The sequence below is a fragment of the Primulina eburnea genome, chromosome 8, assembly GCF_022965805.1.
Source record: "Primulina eburnea isolate SZY01 chromosome 8, ASM2296580v1, whole genome shotgun sequence".
Taxonomy (NCBI): Eukaryota; Viridiplantae; Streptophyta; class Magnoliopsida; order Lamiales; family Gesneriaceae; genus Primulina; species Primulina eburnea.
Window position 1 is genome coordinate 17,586,859 of NC_133108.1, and position 19,344 is coordinate 17,606,202.

A 19,344-nucleotide genomic window follows, 5' to 3' on the forward strand; every position below is an offset into this window, starting at 1 on the left:
TAAAACCCGTAAGAACTGTCATATTTTCATCTCATTTCCTGCAGTTCCATACCAACTTTCATTACACTATGTTACCTACGTATCTTACTATCACTATTTATTCATATATTCATTCTCAATACACCATGGACAATATAATAATCATATTCAATCTTACTATCGATACCTTAATCAACACGTGAAACATAGTGAGCCAAATAACTACATAATAAATGACATAAACGCATAATTAATCATTTGTACAAGTAACCGGGCATTACACTACCAATGGCTGAAGCATATGGAATACGTGTCATCATCTCTATCTCTTCATCAATCTTGTGGCACATTGATTTAGATAGAGTAACATCGTGACACGTTGGTAAATATCATCTCTTGGACTTTTCCATAGAGAATCTCTTCATAATGATATCAATATAAGTTGCTTGGGTGAGCCCCATCATCCTCTTTGATCTATCTCAATAGATTTGTATTCTCAATACATAGGATGCTTCACCCATGTATTTCATAGAGAATTTATTTGCTAACCATACTTTAGTTGATTGCAATAATCCTGCTCATTGGGATCATTCCCAATGAGCAGGATATCATCAACATAAAATACTAAGAATGTTACTGCACTCCCACTAACTTTTTTGTACACACATGGTTTCTCAGGATTCTTGGCAAAACCAAATTCCTTGATAGTGCTATCAAATATGAGGTTCCAACTTCTGGACGCCTGCTTGAGACCATATATTGATCTTTGAAGTTTGCATACCTTATGCTCACTTCATACTGATGTGTATCCCTCAGTTGAGACATATACATATCTTTTTTAATGTCTTCATTGAGGAATGTCGTCTTTACATCCATTTGCCACATCTCATAGTTATAACATGCTGCTATGGCTAGCAGTATTATAATAGACTTAAATATAGCTACTGGCCAAAAATTTTCCTCATAGTCAATCCATTGCCTTTGAGTATAACATTTTGCTATCAGTCTTGCTTTGAAGGTCAATATCTTCCCATCCGCCACAAGCTTTCTTTTGTAGATTCATTTGCATCCTATGGGAATGATTCCCTCAGGTGGATCTACTATTGTCCAGACTTGGTTTGAATGCATAGACTCTATTTTAGACTGCATGGCTTCAAGCCATTTGGATGAACCAGTATCAGATATTGCTTCTTTAAAGTTAAGTGGATCACATCCAACACAAGGCTCATCATAGCCTTGTTCATGAAGAAGCGTATATCTAGCAGTTGGTCTAATAATTTTGTCAGACTTCTAAGTGCGTGTACTTCAACTACAGGCTGTTGGGGATCATCTTCAACTTCTACTGTTGAGGGAGTATCTTGAATTTCTTCAAGTTATATCATATCGCCTTTTCTAACTAATAGAAATTCCTTCTTTAGGAATGTGGAATTTCTCAAAACAAACACTTTTGCTTCATTTTGATTATAGAAATGATATCCAACAGAATTCTATGGATACCCCACAAAATAGCACAAAATGGATCGACTATCCAATTTGTCTTCCGCTGTCCGGTTCACGTAAGCAGGATATCCTCATATTCTCAAGTAAGAATATTTGGGAGTTTTTCCCATCCATATCTCATATGGTGTTTTATCCACTGCTTTTGTATGGACATTATTCAACAATATTGTCGTAGTTTCAAATGCAAAGCCCCAAAATTGTGTAGGCAATTCAGTGAATCTCATCATAGATTGAACCATGTCCATCGAAGTTCTATTACGACGTTCAGAATCACCATTAAAATGTGGTGTCACTGGTGGAGTCCACTGTGAGAGAATCTCATTCTCTTTTAGATAATCCAAAAATTCAGCATGAAGTATTCTTCACCTCGATCATATCAAAGTGTCTTAATACCCCTTTCTAGTTGTTTTTCTACTTCCGATCTGAATTCTTTGAACTTTTCAAAATTTTCAGATTTGTGTCTCATCAAATAGACATACACATACCTCGAATAGTCAACGGTAAAGGTAATGAAGTAGGTTTTCCCATATTTTGTGCTAACACTGAGCAGGCCACAAAAGTCTGTGTGGATCAAATCCAGTAGACCATGTTCATGTTCCACATTTCCCTTAAAGGTAGTTTTTGTCATTTTTCCTTTCAGACAGGACTCACAAGTAGGTAGAGAATTTATGTATGACGATTTCAACATGCCTTCTCCCACCAGTTTGGGCATCTTTTTTTGGGAAATGTGACCTATTCTAGCGTGCCATATTTGTGCGGGATTTGTATCATCTAAATTTATTTTGTTGTTGAAATCCTGTTTACTTTGGCATTCACTTATTATTTCCAGATCACTTCTAGCACAGATATGTTGGAACATTTCATGTTTGCAATCATGGTTTTGATGTTAACAAAACTTCTTGTTGTGTTTTTAACATATTTACTTAAGTGTGAAGTTATTAAAACAAGAAGCAAACTGAAATTGAATTCTGAACAAACTAAATTTCTGGCAAGCTTCGGTATTGTGATGATCTCTCTCAACTGGATGATTCAAATGACAATCCGCCAACTTCATTGATCAGAAAAATCAATTTCGAACAAGTTTCACATCAGTTGGGAAAATTCGGATGTTATCAAGGTCCAACTGATCGCTGAATTACCGAACTGATTGTACGGAACAACAATCAATTGAGTATGAGCAATTGCGGTATTTTGGTCATATCTCTTAGCTCGATTATTAGAATTAAGCGATTCAGTATGCGTTTGAAATATAAGACGATGATCTACAAATCATCTTCAGAAGTCAAAGTCTAAATCGAAATTTAAAATGCTGATAAATGGCAATGGAACTACTGGTTATGTACAAACTGAAATCAGCTAGGATGATTTCAGCACACTAGCTGAACTGAACCAGCTGCTGACCAGCTGAACTGAAACGAACCAACAGCTGACCAACTGAACTGAACCGAACCAGCAGCTGACCAACTGAACTGAACTGAACCAGATGCTGACCAACTGAAACAGAACCAGTTGAACGGAACCAGACCAACTGAACCAGCTGAACTGAATCGAACCAGCAATTGACCAACTAACTGAACTACACCAGCTGTTGACAAGTTGAACTGAACGAACACTTGAGTTGACCAGAGTTGACCAGTCGGAAAAATGTCAAGCAAGGCGAATTTGACTGTTGCAATTTCAGAAACAGTACAGGAACTTTCCAAACGGTCATATTCTTGTGTCTAACATATATATCATTGTTTCGGCTTATAAATACAACACTTGAAGATCAAAGAGCTTTTTAAGAGGATTCAAAACATGGGAAGTTAGCATGAAGAAATCAGCTAGTTCATAGATACATTTGAGATGTACACTATAAAGGATAAATTCCTCACACACAATCACTCACACATATACAAGAGAGTTGAACTTCAAATATTAGTTGAGTGAGTCTTTACATAAAGACGTAAAACATTGTGTTTGTAGTCTTTGCATATGAGACATTAAACAATATGCTGATTGTGAAGTGATGCCTACAATCTTGAGTGCTAGGAGTTCTAGTTGGGTGCTGCCCTTTTGGAGTGGGTTTGTACAAAAAGTTGTATAAATAAAATTCTTCTAGTGAATCCTTCCCAAGGGAAAGAAAGGCTGACGTAGGAGCATTTAAGTCACATAAACAAATTCGTGTCTATTTGTTTATTGCATAATTGTTCATTTCCACTATTTTTAAAGAAGCATTGTTGAAGCATTTTGTGTTATTCAAATACCAAAATATTGCATACCAAGTGTTTGATAAAATGCTTCAACCAAAATATTTTTACTCATTCAACTTGCATATATTTTAAATGCTTTACAAAATGTTTAATTGGTTTCTTCAAAGGATTATTTCGAGTGTCTTCCGCTTGGTGAAAATCAAACTCGATTTAATTCATCGGTGTTCAATATTTCAAGAACTGAGTTATTGTAGCTCAACGATGATCCCCCTAATCGATCATGTCAAGATAACTTCTTATGTCCGGACTTCTTGCAGTGAAACAAATATGTTTTGAATTATCGGGCTTTGTAGGCCCATTAAGTGTACTTCAGAGTTTACCTATTATTGAGTTTTTTCTTTGTAAGGGGCAAAACGTTTCTTTCCCTTACTTTATGGGCCATTTTCCGTCCTTGACAAGAAGCCCACTAGGAACTAGCATTTTCCTGCTTTATGGTGGCTTCATAAGTCATAAGCATTTTGACTAAATCTTCAAAGCTATCATCTATCTTATTCAAAATTGAAGTTCACCATAAACTCGTACAATGAGGAAGAGAATGACAACAAATTGATGTCACGAAGTAATTCATCAGGAATCACCTATTTTCAGCCCACCACTTTCTCAATAAGTCCAATCATACGTACACCATGCTCATGGGCCAGAGCCCCATCTTGCATGCGTGTAGTTCATCATTGCACGAGTTTCATGCACAATGCAACTCTTGCATGTGTATTTGAATGTCAGCAGCATTCGACATCTCCTCAAACTGTCTCTACAGTTCATTTGACATAGAAACGAGCATATTACACTTTAGTTTGCATATTATGGTCTCAACATCTTGCATGCATTGTCAGTTCAGCAAGACTGATATTAGTGTGTATGTCATTTTCCCCGAATTTTGAAAATTAGATTATATTAGATTGTTAATGACATAAATTGATTAGGTCACGAAATCGTAAATATACAGATATGGAAACAGAATTGTGGTTGTTTATTATTTTAAAATAATTTTAAGATATAAAAAGGATTTTTATTTTATAAATTTCTCTCCCACTATTTTGACATTTTCACCACCCTCTGATGAAAAAGAAAAATTGTATTTCCTTAGTGGGCACTTAGAGCCCAATTAGAAAAATATGATCCTGAATAATATCAGCAATCATAATTTCTAAAAGGTAGAATCCAATTGCATCCCTATGGAACCTATCCGTGTTTTGCCTCACGTTTAATAAAGACCCAATAATATAACGTTGTTAATCTTCACGTGTCAAACTGACCCATCGATATTGAATTGCAGTGGATGATCGTCATGAGTTCCCTCAATAATATGAACCGGAGTAATGGGAGTTCCACTCAATTCAGATCATATGTCTTGTGGGAGTCACAACTTTCTCGCGTCCAGAAATCCACAATAATATGAGCCTGACACTGACCGCGAGTAGCGTTCACAATGCAACCACGGTTGATGGAAGGCAAGAATAAATTAAACTCCTTTAATTTTTATTTTTGTGGTTTGATAAAAATTTTGAATCTTATAAAAAATGAGGGATTTTAATTTTAAAATTGTCTCATCATTTTAATTTAAAATCGTGTGCCACGAGTTTGTATGTTTGCCAAACTCCTGCAACTATATTATCTAATAATATACATACTTGCATACTACTATATATATCACATATATATCATAACATGACATTCAAAAATAAATAAGGATGATCGATCACCAACACTGATAGATCCATATGAGCCAGACATGGATCCAGATCCAAAAACTAGGTGAATGCAGGGATGCAATGCAACATATTACAAGAGCTTCCAATATTTTATATGTCCTCATCTTGCGTATCGGACCCACTATCTTCCAATCTTGATCTCCCACTAATTGTAATAATTAAATTTAAATAGCCATGGCATATAAGAGATACATCTCATGGGATGTGAATGTGCCATAAACCAAGCCCACTTTAATAATATCAAATATTAAAAAGGAATTAAAACAGTAAAATATCATAACATACACCTAACATATTGTCACTAATCACCATAATTATTAAAGAAGTTAATAAATTAAATAAAAATACTTATTTAATTTTCAATTAATTCAATAATAATTGATTTCTTATAAAATATATTTTTACCATAAATAATTAAAATCATATTCAAATTATTTACCTTGCAATAAAATTATAAATTTACCAAAATTTTATTTTTAGGAAAAATAAACAATTTTCACAAAATATCAATTTTATCCAAAATTTTGCAAATTCAGAAAATCGCAGCATAGGGCCGAACAATTCAAGCCCACGACCCAGCACGGTGCCCGAGACATTCTCGGAAAGCTGCCCGCTCGCTACTTGATCATATCGGGCAGTGGAAAGCACGTTGTGCGCTGCGCGCATCATGCATTGCTCGGAATAGTTTCGGGCAGTCCAAATTTTTATTTTTATTTTTTTGATAAAATTAAAATTTATTATAAAATTAAAATTTCTTTAGAAATATTATTCAACATGGATTAAACATACGATAAAGAGAACTTGGCTCTAATACCACTGTTGGATCATCGTTTTTCTCGTGTCCAAACTGTTAGAGTAGGTGCCCGGCAAGCCAACTTGTGGCTCGGACTTTATTGACTCTAATGGAAAAACAATCTTTATTTTAATAATATTTTACGATTTTATTCGATTATGGCATTATACTTTATCTGTATACCCATGCAAGCTGCATAGATAAAGTCCTTGAATATACCATAGGTACCATGAGGTCTGCGACTCCACGTAAGATCATGAAACTCATTAAGAAGTGTATCGTATATTCTAAACAGGTTCCTAGTCGATTCAGCCGCCTAAAACAAGGATAAAGGTCGCTCGAGCTCGAGACTAGCATCTGTGATGTAAACACCGTGTTTCATTGGCAAGGGCATTGAGATGTCCATTCATACAGATGGGTGATCATATGATGATGCACTGAATAACCCTTCCTCGGACTATCCAAGTGGTTCCCACTTATCGAGTGGAATGGTCCGCAGTTATGGTTGTAAACCATTAGTCCTTTGACCCGGGACAATGTAGGGGCTATACGTACTAGCATGCACTTTGATCCGTTTATCGACTCCATTGAGGGTCATCAGGTGGCGAGGTTGGGTGTAGTTTCGAAATACGTAGGAGCAAATACATTGTAGTCGGGGATTCACCGTTCGCCTACGGGAGAAGATATCCTATGTGATCTGATGAGTTAATAGTGCAAGGAGTCTCTTGCCAGAGGGAGAAATGTGCTTTAGGGAAAGGTGTTTTCCTAGTTGCACATACCATGCCACTATTAATACTCAAATATAAATCACATCGTTATCGAATTCATATGCAACTCTCGATATACCAATGGTTGCAGATTCGATCGGGATATATGTGTTGAAGGGACCGTACTATACGTTAAGCATGACTAAAGGTTCTTGCAGGCACTATCAGTGATACCTATGGGATCATGGGGCGATGCTACTAGACGCTCTTACCATGATCCGATGGGTGCAACCCACGGCTAGCTGTATCCCTGAACCATTGAGGGTCACACAAGTATCGGATTCTGTGTTCCCGTTGAGATAGTCAAATTTCAAGGAGTTGGAATTTGGCGACTATAGTTTGATGGAGATCAAACAAGAAGCTTATAAAGGAGTTTATGAGCTGATTCCATAGGATGGAAGAAGTGGAAGTTAGCATTATTGCTAAATAAGAAAGGAGAGTGGAACTGCCTGTTTTGTGAAGGAGTTCACTAAAACTGGCAACTGCCATACATGATAAGTTCTAAATTTGGTAAATGAAAATTTCGATCTTCGAAATTTTCGATTTTCATTATATGAACAAGATTTGTATCCTTGGTACATCGGCGCTCTCGGATCGTCGATCGGGATTATAATGAGTTCGGAATCAATTTTTTAGTGAATTTAGAATTTACTAATTAAATGATAGTGCTAGTAGTTGTGACTACTAACTTGCACAAATTCCCATAAATATTCTAGAAGAGTCTAGAAATAAATAAACTAATGAGTTAGTTTATAAATTAAATAATAGTTATTTGATTTAATATACATATACATGTATATATTTTATATGGTGATATAAAATATGTGTATAAGATATTATTATATCATGTATTATTAAAGGTTAATAAATACATTATATATTAAATATATGGGAGTTTAAATATGATGAAATCATTAGAGTCCTTGTGAGAGAGACTCCTAATTAGATTAGGAATCTCACTCTATAAATGCAACATTAGAGTTCATTGTTGAAGAATGATAATTTTACCAAAAAACACAAGAAAACTCCTTCCTTTCTCCCTTGAAACCTACGGCACCCCATAAGGAAAAGAAAGAGATTTTGGCAAGAAAAGCAAATTTGATTTGCTTGATATTTGATTAAAAATCAATATTATTTCTTAATGATTGATTAAGAATTGAGTTGCCAAAAACCCATGATTTGAATCAAGGGAACTCTCGGCCATCTCTTGAAATTGGGTGAAGAAATTTTCGGCCACTTCCCTTGTTCCATCGCCGTGCCGCTTCGTCTCCGGATTTTGGAAATTCGGAGGTTGCGGTCTCAACGCACAAATCGTTTGTGATTTCTAGTGCAATCCAAGCGAGGAAAACAGTCTTCGATCGTGGACCTAATTAGGCGATTAAAGTTGAAGATCCGTTCGTAGGGATTTACAAGAAGAGCTATATCCGCATCAAACCAAAATTGTTAGGAGTCCAGCGTTTAGAAAGCAAAGGTATAATTCTAAACGCCCTATGAATGTTTTAAACACACGACGCTCAAGAACAAAATTTTTTAAACTTCCGCTGCGTCTTGGGTGCGAGAATACGATGTACAAACAGTGGTATCAGAGCCAGGTTATTCTCAATCGTGTGTTTTAATTAAATTGTGTTGAGTTTATTATTTCTAACCGCGTAAGAATTTTTATGAAAAACACCCCTGAAATTCTTTTTGAAAAAACTGTTTGTGAAAAAAAAAAAAAAAAAATTTCTTTACGGTGAACAGTACCCGCGGGCAGCGTGAACAGTGCCCGCGGAAAGCGTGAACAGTATCCGAAAAGTACTGTTTATGAACAGTGCCCGCGGAAAGCGTGAACAGTGCCCGTGGAAAGCGTGATCGGGTCCGGGGCGATTTTCTGATTTTTTAAAATTTTGGGTTAATTTGATATTTTATGAAAATACGGACGATTTTACCCCTACAATAATTTTTATAAAATCGATTTCTTACGAAATAAATAATTGAAATATGATTTTAATTATTTATGGTAAAAGGATTTTTACAAGAAATTTAATTATTTGAAATTAAATAAAAGTGTTTATTTAATTTGATAATTATGGCGGTTAGTGATAATTTACGAGATACACGATTTATTGATAATATGTGATATTATCGGATTTATATAATATATGATATTATATGTTAAAAGGATGATCGAGAGCCATGACCAATTTGCTAGGTGTATGTTAGGTTTTTACATGTTGTAATTTTTAATTATTTGATAATTATAAATTGGGCTTGGTTTGTGGCCCGTTCCTACCCCTGAAATTTGTATCCCTATGTACCATGGAAATTTAATGTAAATATTAGATTTAGTGAGAGATCATGATTTGAAGACGGTGGGCCCGAGATCCTCGAAAAGAGTTTTGAAGATCGAAGACATGTAAATTTTGGAAGCTTATGTAATAGTTGCATTTACATCCCTGCATTTCCCTAGGCTATGGACATGGATCCGTATGTGGCTCGTACGGATCAATTAGCTCTCGGTTATCGATCATCCTTTATTATTATTTGTGATGTATGTGATATATTATAAATAACCAGTATGTGCGTTATTATTAATATAATGACAAGAGTTGCATGAATCCGGCAATCATACAAACAATCATGGCATGAGTTTTTAAAATTAATGATGAGACAAATTTTTAAAAATAAAATCCCTCATTTTGGATGAGATCCAAAATTTTAATCAAGCCCATTAAAAGGATAATTAAAAGAAAGTTTAATAATTCCTTGTCTTCCATCAACGGTGGTTGCATGATGAACGCTACCCGCGGTCAGAGTCTGGCTCATATTATTGGGGAGGCCTGGACGCCGGAAAGCTGTGACTTCCACTGACATATTTGATGTGAACTACGTGGAACTCCCATGACTTCGGCTCATATTATTGGGGAATCTCATGGCGACCGTCCACTAAGGTTCAACATTGATGGGCCGGGCTCGACACGTGAAGAGAAAGGGAATCATATTATTGGACCCTCCTCAAACGTGAGGCAAAATTACGCAAGGGTTGCAAGGAGTTGCAATTGGGCTCTACCTTTTGGAAGTTATGATTGGCTGATATTATTCGAGATCATAATTTCGCAATTGGGCCTTGCGTACTCACTAAAGAAATTGGATTTCCCGTTTGTCATCAGAGGGTGGTGAAAATGTCAAAATAGTGGAAGGCGATTCGTAAAAACAAAAGTCCATATTTTACGTCTTACAAAATATTTTAAAATAGTCGGTAACGTTTATTCTGTTTCCATATCAGTATATTTACGATTTCGTCATGTAATCCATTTCTATCATTAAAACAAGCTAACCGAACACTAATTTTCAAGATTGGCTGAGAAAATTGTTCTGAATTCGGAGAGAGTAGCATTCACACTAATGTCAGTCTTGCTGAACTGACATAGCATGCAAGATGGTAGGACCATAGTATGCAAGCTAAAGTGTTATATGCTCGCGCCTATGTCAAATGAACTGTAGAGACAGTTTGAGGAATTATTGAATGCTGCTGACATTTGAATAACACATGCAAGAGTTGCATGGTGCATGAAACTCGCATAATGATGCACACTACTTTCAAAGAGCTCATGACCACACGTATGCAAGATGAGGCTCTTGCCCATGAGCATGGTGTAAGTATGATTGGGCCTATTGAGAAGGTGGTGGGCTTGGAATTTGACATGGCCTAATAATTTAGAACATTTATATTTCACTGCTTGAAGCAAAGACATAACAAATTATCTAGGCCAGAAATGTTTTGGCAATGATAAGTGAATGTCCAAGTAAACACGATTTTCAACAACGATAAACAAAAGAAAACAAGATAGTCTAAACCAAGCACATTTGTGACACGTTAGACTAGGACATATTTCTCAAAGAAGGATCCACAAGCTAGTGGGAGAGGACATGTTTGACTCGTCAGACATAAACTCTCTAAGAGACATGTGAGTCATGTCTGAAAGGAAAAATGACAAAGCCCATTTCTTAGGGAAAGTGGAACGTGCACATGATCTATTGGATTTGAACCATACAGATGTGTGTGGCCCGCTAAGTGTTAGCACAAGATTTGGCCATTCCTACTTCGTTACCTTTACTGATGACCATTCGAGGTTTGGGTATGTGTATTTGATGAAATACAAGTCTGAAGTCTTTGAAAAGTTCAAAGAATACAGATCAGAATTAGAGAAACAATTAGGAAAGAGTATTAAAACACTACAATTAGATCGAGGTGGAGAGTACTTGAGTACTGAGTTTCAAGACTACCTTAACGAGAATAGGATTCTCTCACAGTGAACTCCGCCTGCCACACCCCAGTTGAGTGGTGTGTCAAAACGTCGTAACCGGACATTGATGGACATGCTCCGATCTATGATGAGATTCACTGAGTTGCCGCCATCCCTTAAGGGATATGCGCTTGAAACAGCGGCAAGGTTGTTGAATCAAGTCCATACAAAGGCAGTGAATAAAACTCCATATGAGATATTGATGGGAAATATTCTTTCTTAATAATATGGGGATACCCTTCTTACGTGAAGCAGACAGTGGGAGACAAATTGGATAGTAGAGCCAATTTGTGCTACTTTGTGGAATATCCAAAGAACTCTGTTGGATATTACTTCTATTTATCCTAGTGAAATAAAGTGGTTTCTTTCAAGGAATGTCACCTTCTTAGAGAATGAGTTTCTATTAGATAGAAAAGGCATGATGATAGAACTCGATCAGATTTGAGAACCACCCGTGACACGAATAGCATAACCCACACCCCAACAGCCAATAAAAGAAACATAAGCTCTTAGAAGATCCGAAAGGATCTCAAGGCCGCCTAAAAGGTTGAGCCTGCTTCTTGAAGAGGGCCAAAGTGAGCCCATTCTTAGATGTGATCCAAGAAGTTTCAAGGAAGCATTGTCTGATGCCGATTCATCTAGATGGCTTGAAGCCATGCAGTCCGAGATGGACTCCATGTATTCGAACCAAGTATGGTCCTTAGTAGATCCACCTGAGGGAATTGTTCCCATAGGATGCAAATGGATTTACAACAGGAAACTTGGAACGGATGAGAAGGTGGTGACCTTCAAAGCTAGATCGGTAGCAAAATGATATACTCAAAGACAATGTGTTGAATATGAGGAAACCTTTTCTCCAATCGCGATGTTCAAGTCCATTAGGATACTGCTAGCCATAACAGCATAGTATGACTATGAACTATGGCAGATGAATGTGAAAACAGCGTTCCTTAATGGGGATATTAAGGAAGAGATTTACATTTCTCAACCTGAAGGATTCACATCAGAAGGAAGTGAACATAATGTATGCAAACTTCAGAGATCCATTTATGGACTCAAACAGGCATCAAAGAGCTGGAACCTCAGATTTGACAACACTATCAAAGAGTTTGATTTTTCCAAAAATCCTGAGGAACCTTGTGTATAAAAGAAGGTTAGTGGGAGTGCAGTGACATTCCTAGTGCTTTATGTTGATAACATACTAATCATTGGGAATGATGTAGGGATGTTGCATTCAACTAAAGTATGGTTAGTTGGTAAGTTCTCCATGAAGGATATGGGTGAAGCATCATATGTATTAGGAATACAGATCTATAGGGATAGATCAAAAGGATGCTAGGGCTCACCCAATCCACATATATCGATACCATACTGGGGAGATTCTCTATGGAGGAGTCCATGAGAGGATATCTCCCAATGTCTCATGGTGTGAATCTATCCAAGTCTATGTGCTCTAAGACAGATGAAGAGATAGAAACCATGAGCCTCATTCCATACGCGTCTGCCATAGGCAGTATTATGTATCGGTATGATATCTGCTCGACCTAATATTGCATATGCACTGAGTGTTGCAAGCCGATATAAGTCGAATCCCGATCTACTGCATTGGAAAGTAGTAAAGGACATTCTTAAGTACTTGAGAAGAACTAAGAATTTGTTCTTCGTATACGGGAGTGGAGAACTAAAATTGGAAGGCTACATTGACTCTAGCTTCCAATCAGATGTGGATGATTCGAAATTGACCTCTGGATTTGTGTTCAAACTCAATGGTGATGCTGTCTCTCGGAAGAGTTCCAAGCGAGACACCACAGCGGATTCAACCACTGAGGCCGAATACATAGCTGCATCGGATGTAGCAAATGAGGGTGTTTGGATGAGGAATTTCATCCAAGAGTTGGGTGTCATTCCTCAAACAGTTGATCCAGTCCCGGTCTACTATGACAACACCGGTGCCGTAGCGCAAGCGAAGGAACCGAGGTCTCATCAGTGATCCAAACATATACTGAGGAAGTTCCACATAATTCGGGAGATTGTGGGAAGAGGAGACATATCGGTAGAGAGAGTACCCTCCGCAGATAACGTTCCTGATCCACTAACGAAGCCCCTGCCAGGACCATTGTTTGAGTAGCATCGCGAAGCAATGAGTCTAAGATCTATGGGTAGTTGGCTATAGGGCAAGTGGGAGATTGTTAGAGTAGGTGCCCGGCAAGCCAACTTGTGGCTCGGACTTTATTGACTCTAATGGAAAAAAAATATTTATTTTAATAATATTTTACGATTTTATTCGATTATGGCATTATACTTTATCTGTATACCCATGCAAGCTGCATAGATAAAGTCCTTGAATATACGATAGGTACCATGAGGTCTGCGACTCCACGTAAGATCATGAAACTCATTAGGAAGCGTATCGTATATTCTAAACAGGTTTCTAGTCGATTCAGCCGCCTAAAACAAGGATAAAGGTCGCTCGAGCTCGAGACTAGCAACTGTGATGTAAACACCGTGTTTCATTGGCAAGGGCATGGAGATGTCCATTCATACAGATGGGTGATCATATGATGATGCACTGAACAACCCTCCCTCGGACTATCCAAGTGGTTCCCACTTATCGAGTGGAATGGTCCGCAGTTATGGTTGTACACCATTAGTCCTTTGACCCGGGACAATGTAGGGGCTATACGTACTAGCATGCACTTTGATCCGTTTACCGACTCCATTGAGGGTCATCAGGTGGCGAGGTTGGGTGTAGTTCGAAATACGTAGAAGCAAATACATTGTAGTCGGGGATTCACCGTTCGTCTACGGGAGAAGATATCCTATGTGATCTGATGAGTTAATAGTGCAAGGAGTCTCTGGCCAGAGCGAGAAATGTGCTTTAGGGAAAGGTGTTTTCCTAGTTGCACATACCATGTCACTATTAATACTCAAAGATAAATCACATCGTTATCGAATTCATATGCAACTCTCGATATACCAATGGTTGCAGATTCGATAGGGATATATGTGTTGAAGGGACCGTACTGTACGTTAATCAGGGGCCGTACTGTACGTTAACCATGACTAAAGGTTCTTGCAGGCGCTATCAGTGATACCTATGGGATCATGGGGCGATGCTACTAGACGCTCTTACCATGATCCGATGGGTGCAATCAGAAATGAGTTCTGACATTCTTGATCAAGGAGTTGATGAAAAGAATAGGGTTAACTAGGGTAAACCCGAATAAGAATAAATGTTATTCTGAATCACATGGAGATGTGAACCCACGGCTAGCTGTATCCCTGAACCATTGAGGGTCACACAAGTATCGGATTCTGTGTTCCCGTTGAGATAGTCAAATTTCAAGGAGTTGGAATTTGGCGACTATAGTTTGATGGAGATCAAACAAGAAGCTTATAAAGGAGTTTATGAGCTGATTCCATAGGATGGAAGAAGTGGAAGTTAGCATTATTGCTAAATAAGAAAGGAGAGTGGAACTGCCTGTTTTGTGAAGGAGTTCACTAAAACTGGCAACTGCCATACATGATAAGTTCTAAATTTGGTAAATGAAAATTTTGATCTTCGAAATTTTCGATTTTCATTATATGAACAAGATTTGTATCCTTGGTACATCGGCGCTCTCGGATCGTCGATCGGGATTATAATGAGTTCGGAATCAATTTTTTAGTGAATTTAGAATTTACTAATTAAATGATTGTGCTAGTAGTTGTGACTACTAACTTGCACAAATTCCCATAAATATTCTAGAAGAGTCTAGAAATAAATAAACTAATCAGTTAGTTTATAAATTAAATAATAGTTATTTGATTTAATATACATATACATGTATATATTTTATATGGTGATATAAAATATGTGTATATGATATTATTATATCATGTATTATTAAAGGTTAATAAATACATTATATATTAAATATATGGGAGTTTAAATATGATGAAATCATTAGACTCCTTGTGAGAGAGAGACTCCTAATTAGATTAGGAATCTCACTCTATAAATGCAACATTAGGGTTCATTGTTGAAGAATGATAATTTTACCAAAAAACACAAGAAAACTCCTTCCTTTCTCCCTTGAAACCTACGGCCACCCCATAAGGAAAAGAAAGAGATTTTGGCAAGAAAAGCAAATTTGATTTGCTTGATATTTTATTAAAAATCAATATTATTTCTTAATGATTGATTAAGAATTGAGTTGCCAAAAACCCATGATTTGAATCAAGGGAACTCTCGGCCATCTCTTGAAATTGGGTGAAGAAATTTTCGGCCACTTCCCTTGTTCCATCGCCGCGCCGCTTCGTCTCCGGATTTTGGAAATTCGGAGGTTGCAGTCTCAACGCACAAATCGTTTGTGATTTCTAGTGCAATCCAAGCGAGGAAAACAGTCTTCGATCGTGGACCTAATTAGGCGATTAAAGTTGAAGATCTGTTCGTAGGGATTTACAAGAAGGGCTATATCTGCCTCAAACCGGAATAGTTAGGAGTCCAGCGTTTAGAACGCAAAGGTATAATTCTAAACGCCCTATGAATGTTTTAAACACACGACTCCCAAGAACAAAATTTTTTAAACTTCCGCTGCGTCTTGGGTGCGAGAATACGATGTACCAACACAAACCGCACGGAAAGTTTTAAAATTTTATTTTGACATTCAAAATATTCTTTGTACACTAGTATAGATTAAATTAAATAAATATTCATAGGGTGTTAGAAAATACCTTTAGTGAATAATTTTCACTTGGCTCCAACTAATATGGTATAAGCGGACGTAGCTTTTGTTGTATGTCCCTATGAACTTTCTTGGATCTATTAATCCGGTCAACGACTGCAATATTTATTTCTCTTCTAAATTGCACTATAAAAATAGAAGATATTTTGCGTAAAGATAGAATACTAAAAACCGACACAACTCTGAAAGTTGGCGTGGTTGAATTTTTCTTACAAGGGAAAATGGATTTCGAGAGCCCCTTTTGAAATTGGGAAGAGTGGAGATTTTTTTTTCTTGCCCCAAGAATTTTCGAATGCATGCCTTATATTAAGAATAAGAAAATCATATTGAATACTAATCTTTCTTTACTTATTTAATCCAATTAATTAAGTTAATTAAAGATTCTTAAATCATATCCAAACATGGTCAATCTCGAATAATGCATATAATTTTGAGAATATTATGCATCAAAATATAGTGTTCATGTATAACTGGTGGCTCGACACTCATGACCTTTATATCAACGGGCCATAAGTTATCAATGTTCATAAAAATATTTTGATATAATACTTTTGGTAATAAAATTATATAAATCGATGCAAATTACAGCAAAGAATATTTTCTAAATTTTATTTTTTATTCGTAACACAATTATATTTATTTTTTGGTCTCAGAAACTCGTTAATGCTATTTCGCAGTGAAAAAAAAAATTAAAAAAAAAATTAAAAAAAAATTCAAATCTTTCATATTTATTCTAAAAAATAAGGATTTCGAATTCTTCGCTACAAGAACTTATGCAGTATGGATGGAGAGACTAAGAGCAGTACATAACAATGATTCTAAGAAGAAGGAGATTAATGCTGAATGGTGCGAGAACATGCTCTACGGCTACCAAGAGGCGAGAACATCAACACTAACTTTAGCCAGCAACAGAGATCATATATCATCACCGAGCCGATGGATAGCACCACCAATCAACCATCTGCGATTGGATGTTGATGCAGCTTATAATGTCAATTCAAATCGATTTGCAATCGGCGGTGTTGTGCGAAATCACGAGGGCCAGCCACTGCTAGCCTTTGGGAAGAAAATTACGAAACCACCATCTATAGTTGCCGCTGAACTTATTGCAATTGAGGAAGGCTTTCAAATTGCTCAGACTCAACACTTAAGGATAAACCAGATTACATCGGATTCTCTGATGGCAGTGCAAGCAGTCACTAGCCCAACAGAGGACTATGGATACACTGGGGCCTTTGCAACAAAGACTAGGAACTTATTGGCTTCTCATGCCCTTTTAAAATTAGAACATGTCTTGCGCACCGCAAATGGTGTTGCGCACTCGTTAGCATCTTTTGCTACTTCCTCTCCCTCACCTTTCGTGTGGATTTGTGGAGAGTTCCCTAGTTGGTTAGTAAAGCTTGTAATCAAGGATCTTACTCCGAGTTGAATAAAATTACAAGTTTTCTGTCAAAAAAAAGAGTTCATCATATCCTTTCTCCCCTCGAAGGTGCACTAAGACACGTGCTTCCCATGCTATGGGTCACTAGAGTAAAATTTTTATTTTATTTTGACATTCAATATATTTGGACACTCGTATGGTTTGTATTAAATAAACATACATAGGATGTTTAAAATTTTTACCTTAGTGAATTTTCACTTGGCTCCAATTGCGTCGGTATAAGCAAACGTAACTCTTGTTGTAAATCCCACATACGTTATTCAAATCTCCTTTCTTCAATTTTCGAATCAGGTCCACGACCGGATTACTTGTTCGTCTTCTAACTTACACTAGAAAATTAGAAGATATTTTGCATAGAGACGGTGGCCGAAAACAAGGTGTAACACTTATGACTAAAATGTATAAACACTGCAGAAGCTTTTATATATAACTTGGAGAAAAGGTCTAATTTTTAAAAAAAATTGGGCAGCATCTCCCCGTAATTAGGACACGACACCTGCCTCAAGCAACACATAAAACACATGTAAAAGATTTTAATATACATCATATACCAGTTAATATAGTATCTACATATATTTCTAATTTAAATACAAAACAAGATTTTCAATATTTCCCAAAATAACCAAAAGCTCAACACATCAAAAATAGCATTCAATCATTATCTCCAAAGTCTAGCATATGCCCTTCTCTGGCTTCGACAACTCAGGGATGATCAGTCTTTCTTACATGTGTTTTCATCACATGAACATAACTGGAATGAGTATAAAACTCAGCAAATTGAATCGATACTAACAATATACATATATATCATTTTATGGTAAAACATAAAATGTAGCCTCAATTTCATTTTCTTGAAAACATTATCCTCCTCATTTCATAAACATCGAAACATCATTTAATATCTCCCTTCAAAAATCATAATACAACAATGTATAGGGATGATATTCATTTTCATTAATTAACTGAAGAATTTATAGTTCTTATAAGATAGTACATTCATTGCTAACCCTCTTCGGCGAATCTTATAGGAGGGACATGTACCTCTGCATAAAATGCATCTTATAAGAGAGAACATATTTTCATCGTTAATTGTCCAATTGCATTGAAGATTTTGAATTGCCAGAGGAAACACTGCTATGATCACTATCAATCCAATCATTCAATCATATAAAACTTCATTAAAGCATTTTATCGAACAAATTAGAGACACCATTTAAAGTTTAACTCCTTCCATTAAAAAATGCATATAATTGCACTACAATATATATATATATATATATATATATATATATATATATATATATATATATATATATGTGTGTGTGTGTGTGTGTGTGTGTGTATCATGAATAGAAATTGAAAGGAGTTAACATCATAAAATCATCAAAACATATATATATAGGATCATGTGATGCATTTAAGAAATGATTCCACTTACAACACTTGGAACAATTGGTTTCTTAAACTTTGACGATGATCCTACAATAATAAATTCAATAAATAACCATCAACACCCAGATAATTATCTTAAATGACCATTTAATCCAATACATCAATCACAACTATCATCCCCCAACTTCACCATCTAAATATAACTCAAGAACAAGAAGAAAAACCAGTTACCTTTGCTCCTTTCACTAAAAAGACGAAGTTCCAACTCCGCATTGAAGATTAATTGCATGATTTAATGAGAGGATAAGAACAAGTTGAAGAACTGTAGCCTTAACTTGATAGAGACGAGAAAGGAAGAGAAGGAAAATGAGGAAATAATGAGTCACCTTCGATTTTATGCCCAAAATAACCCAAAACACGTTTTTATACCATGTTGGGCGCTCGGGCGGTCATATATTACCGCCCTAGCATGGACCTCTGGGCTAAAACACCAAA

The 19,344-nt window shown here is 36.4% G+C and overlaps 2 protein-coding genes across 2 annotated transcripts; both read left to right on the forward strand.

The window, feature by feature from the left end:
• The first annotated feature begins 12,817 nt into the window (after positions 1-12,817).
• Positions 12,818-13,279, forward strand: LOC140839058 (secreted RxLR effector protein 161-like). The gene is made up of 2 exons (XM_073205689.1): positions 12,818-13,154; positions 13,206-13,279. The coding sequence occupies exons 1-2, from the start codon at positions 12,818-12,820 to the stop codon at positions 13,277-13,279; spliced, it is 411 nt and encodes a 136-aa protein (XP_073061790.1).
• A 3,521-nt stretch (positions 13,280-16,800) lies between these two features.
• On the forward strand, positions 16,801-17,445 carry LOC140839059 (uncharacterized). The gene has a single exon (XM_073205690.1). The coding sequence runs from the start codon at positions 16,801-16,803 to the stop codon at positions 17,443-17,445; it is 645 nt and encodes a 214-aa protein (XP_073061791.1).
• Positions 17,446-19,344: the final 1,899 nt, after the last annotated feature.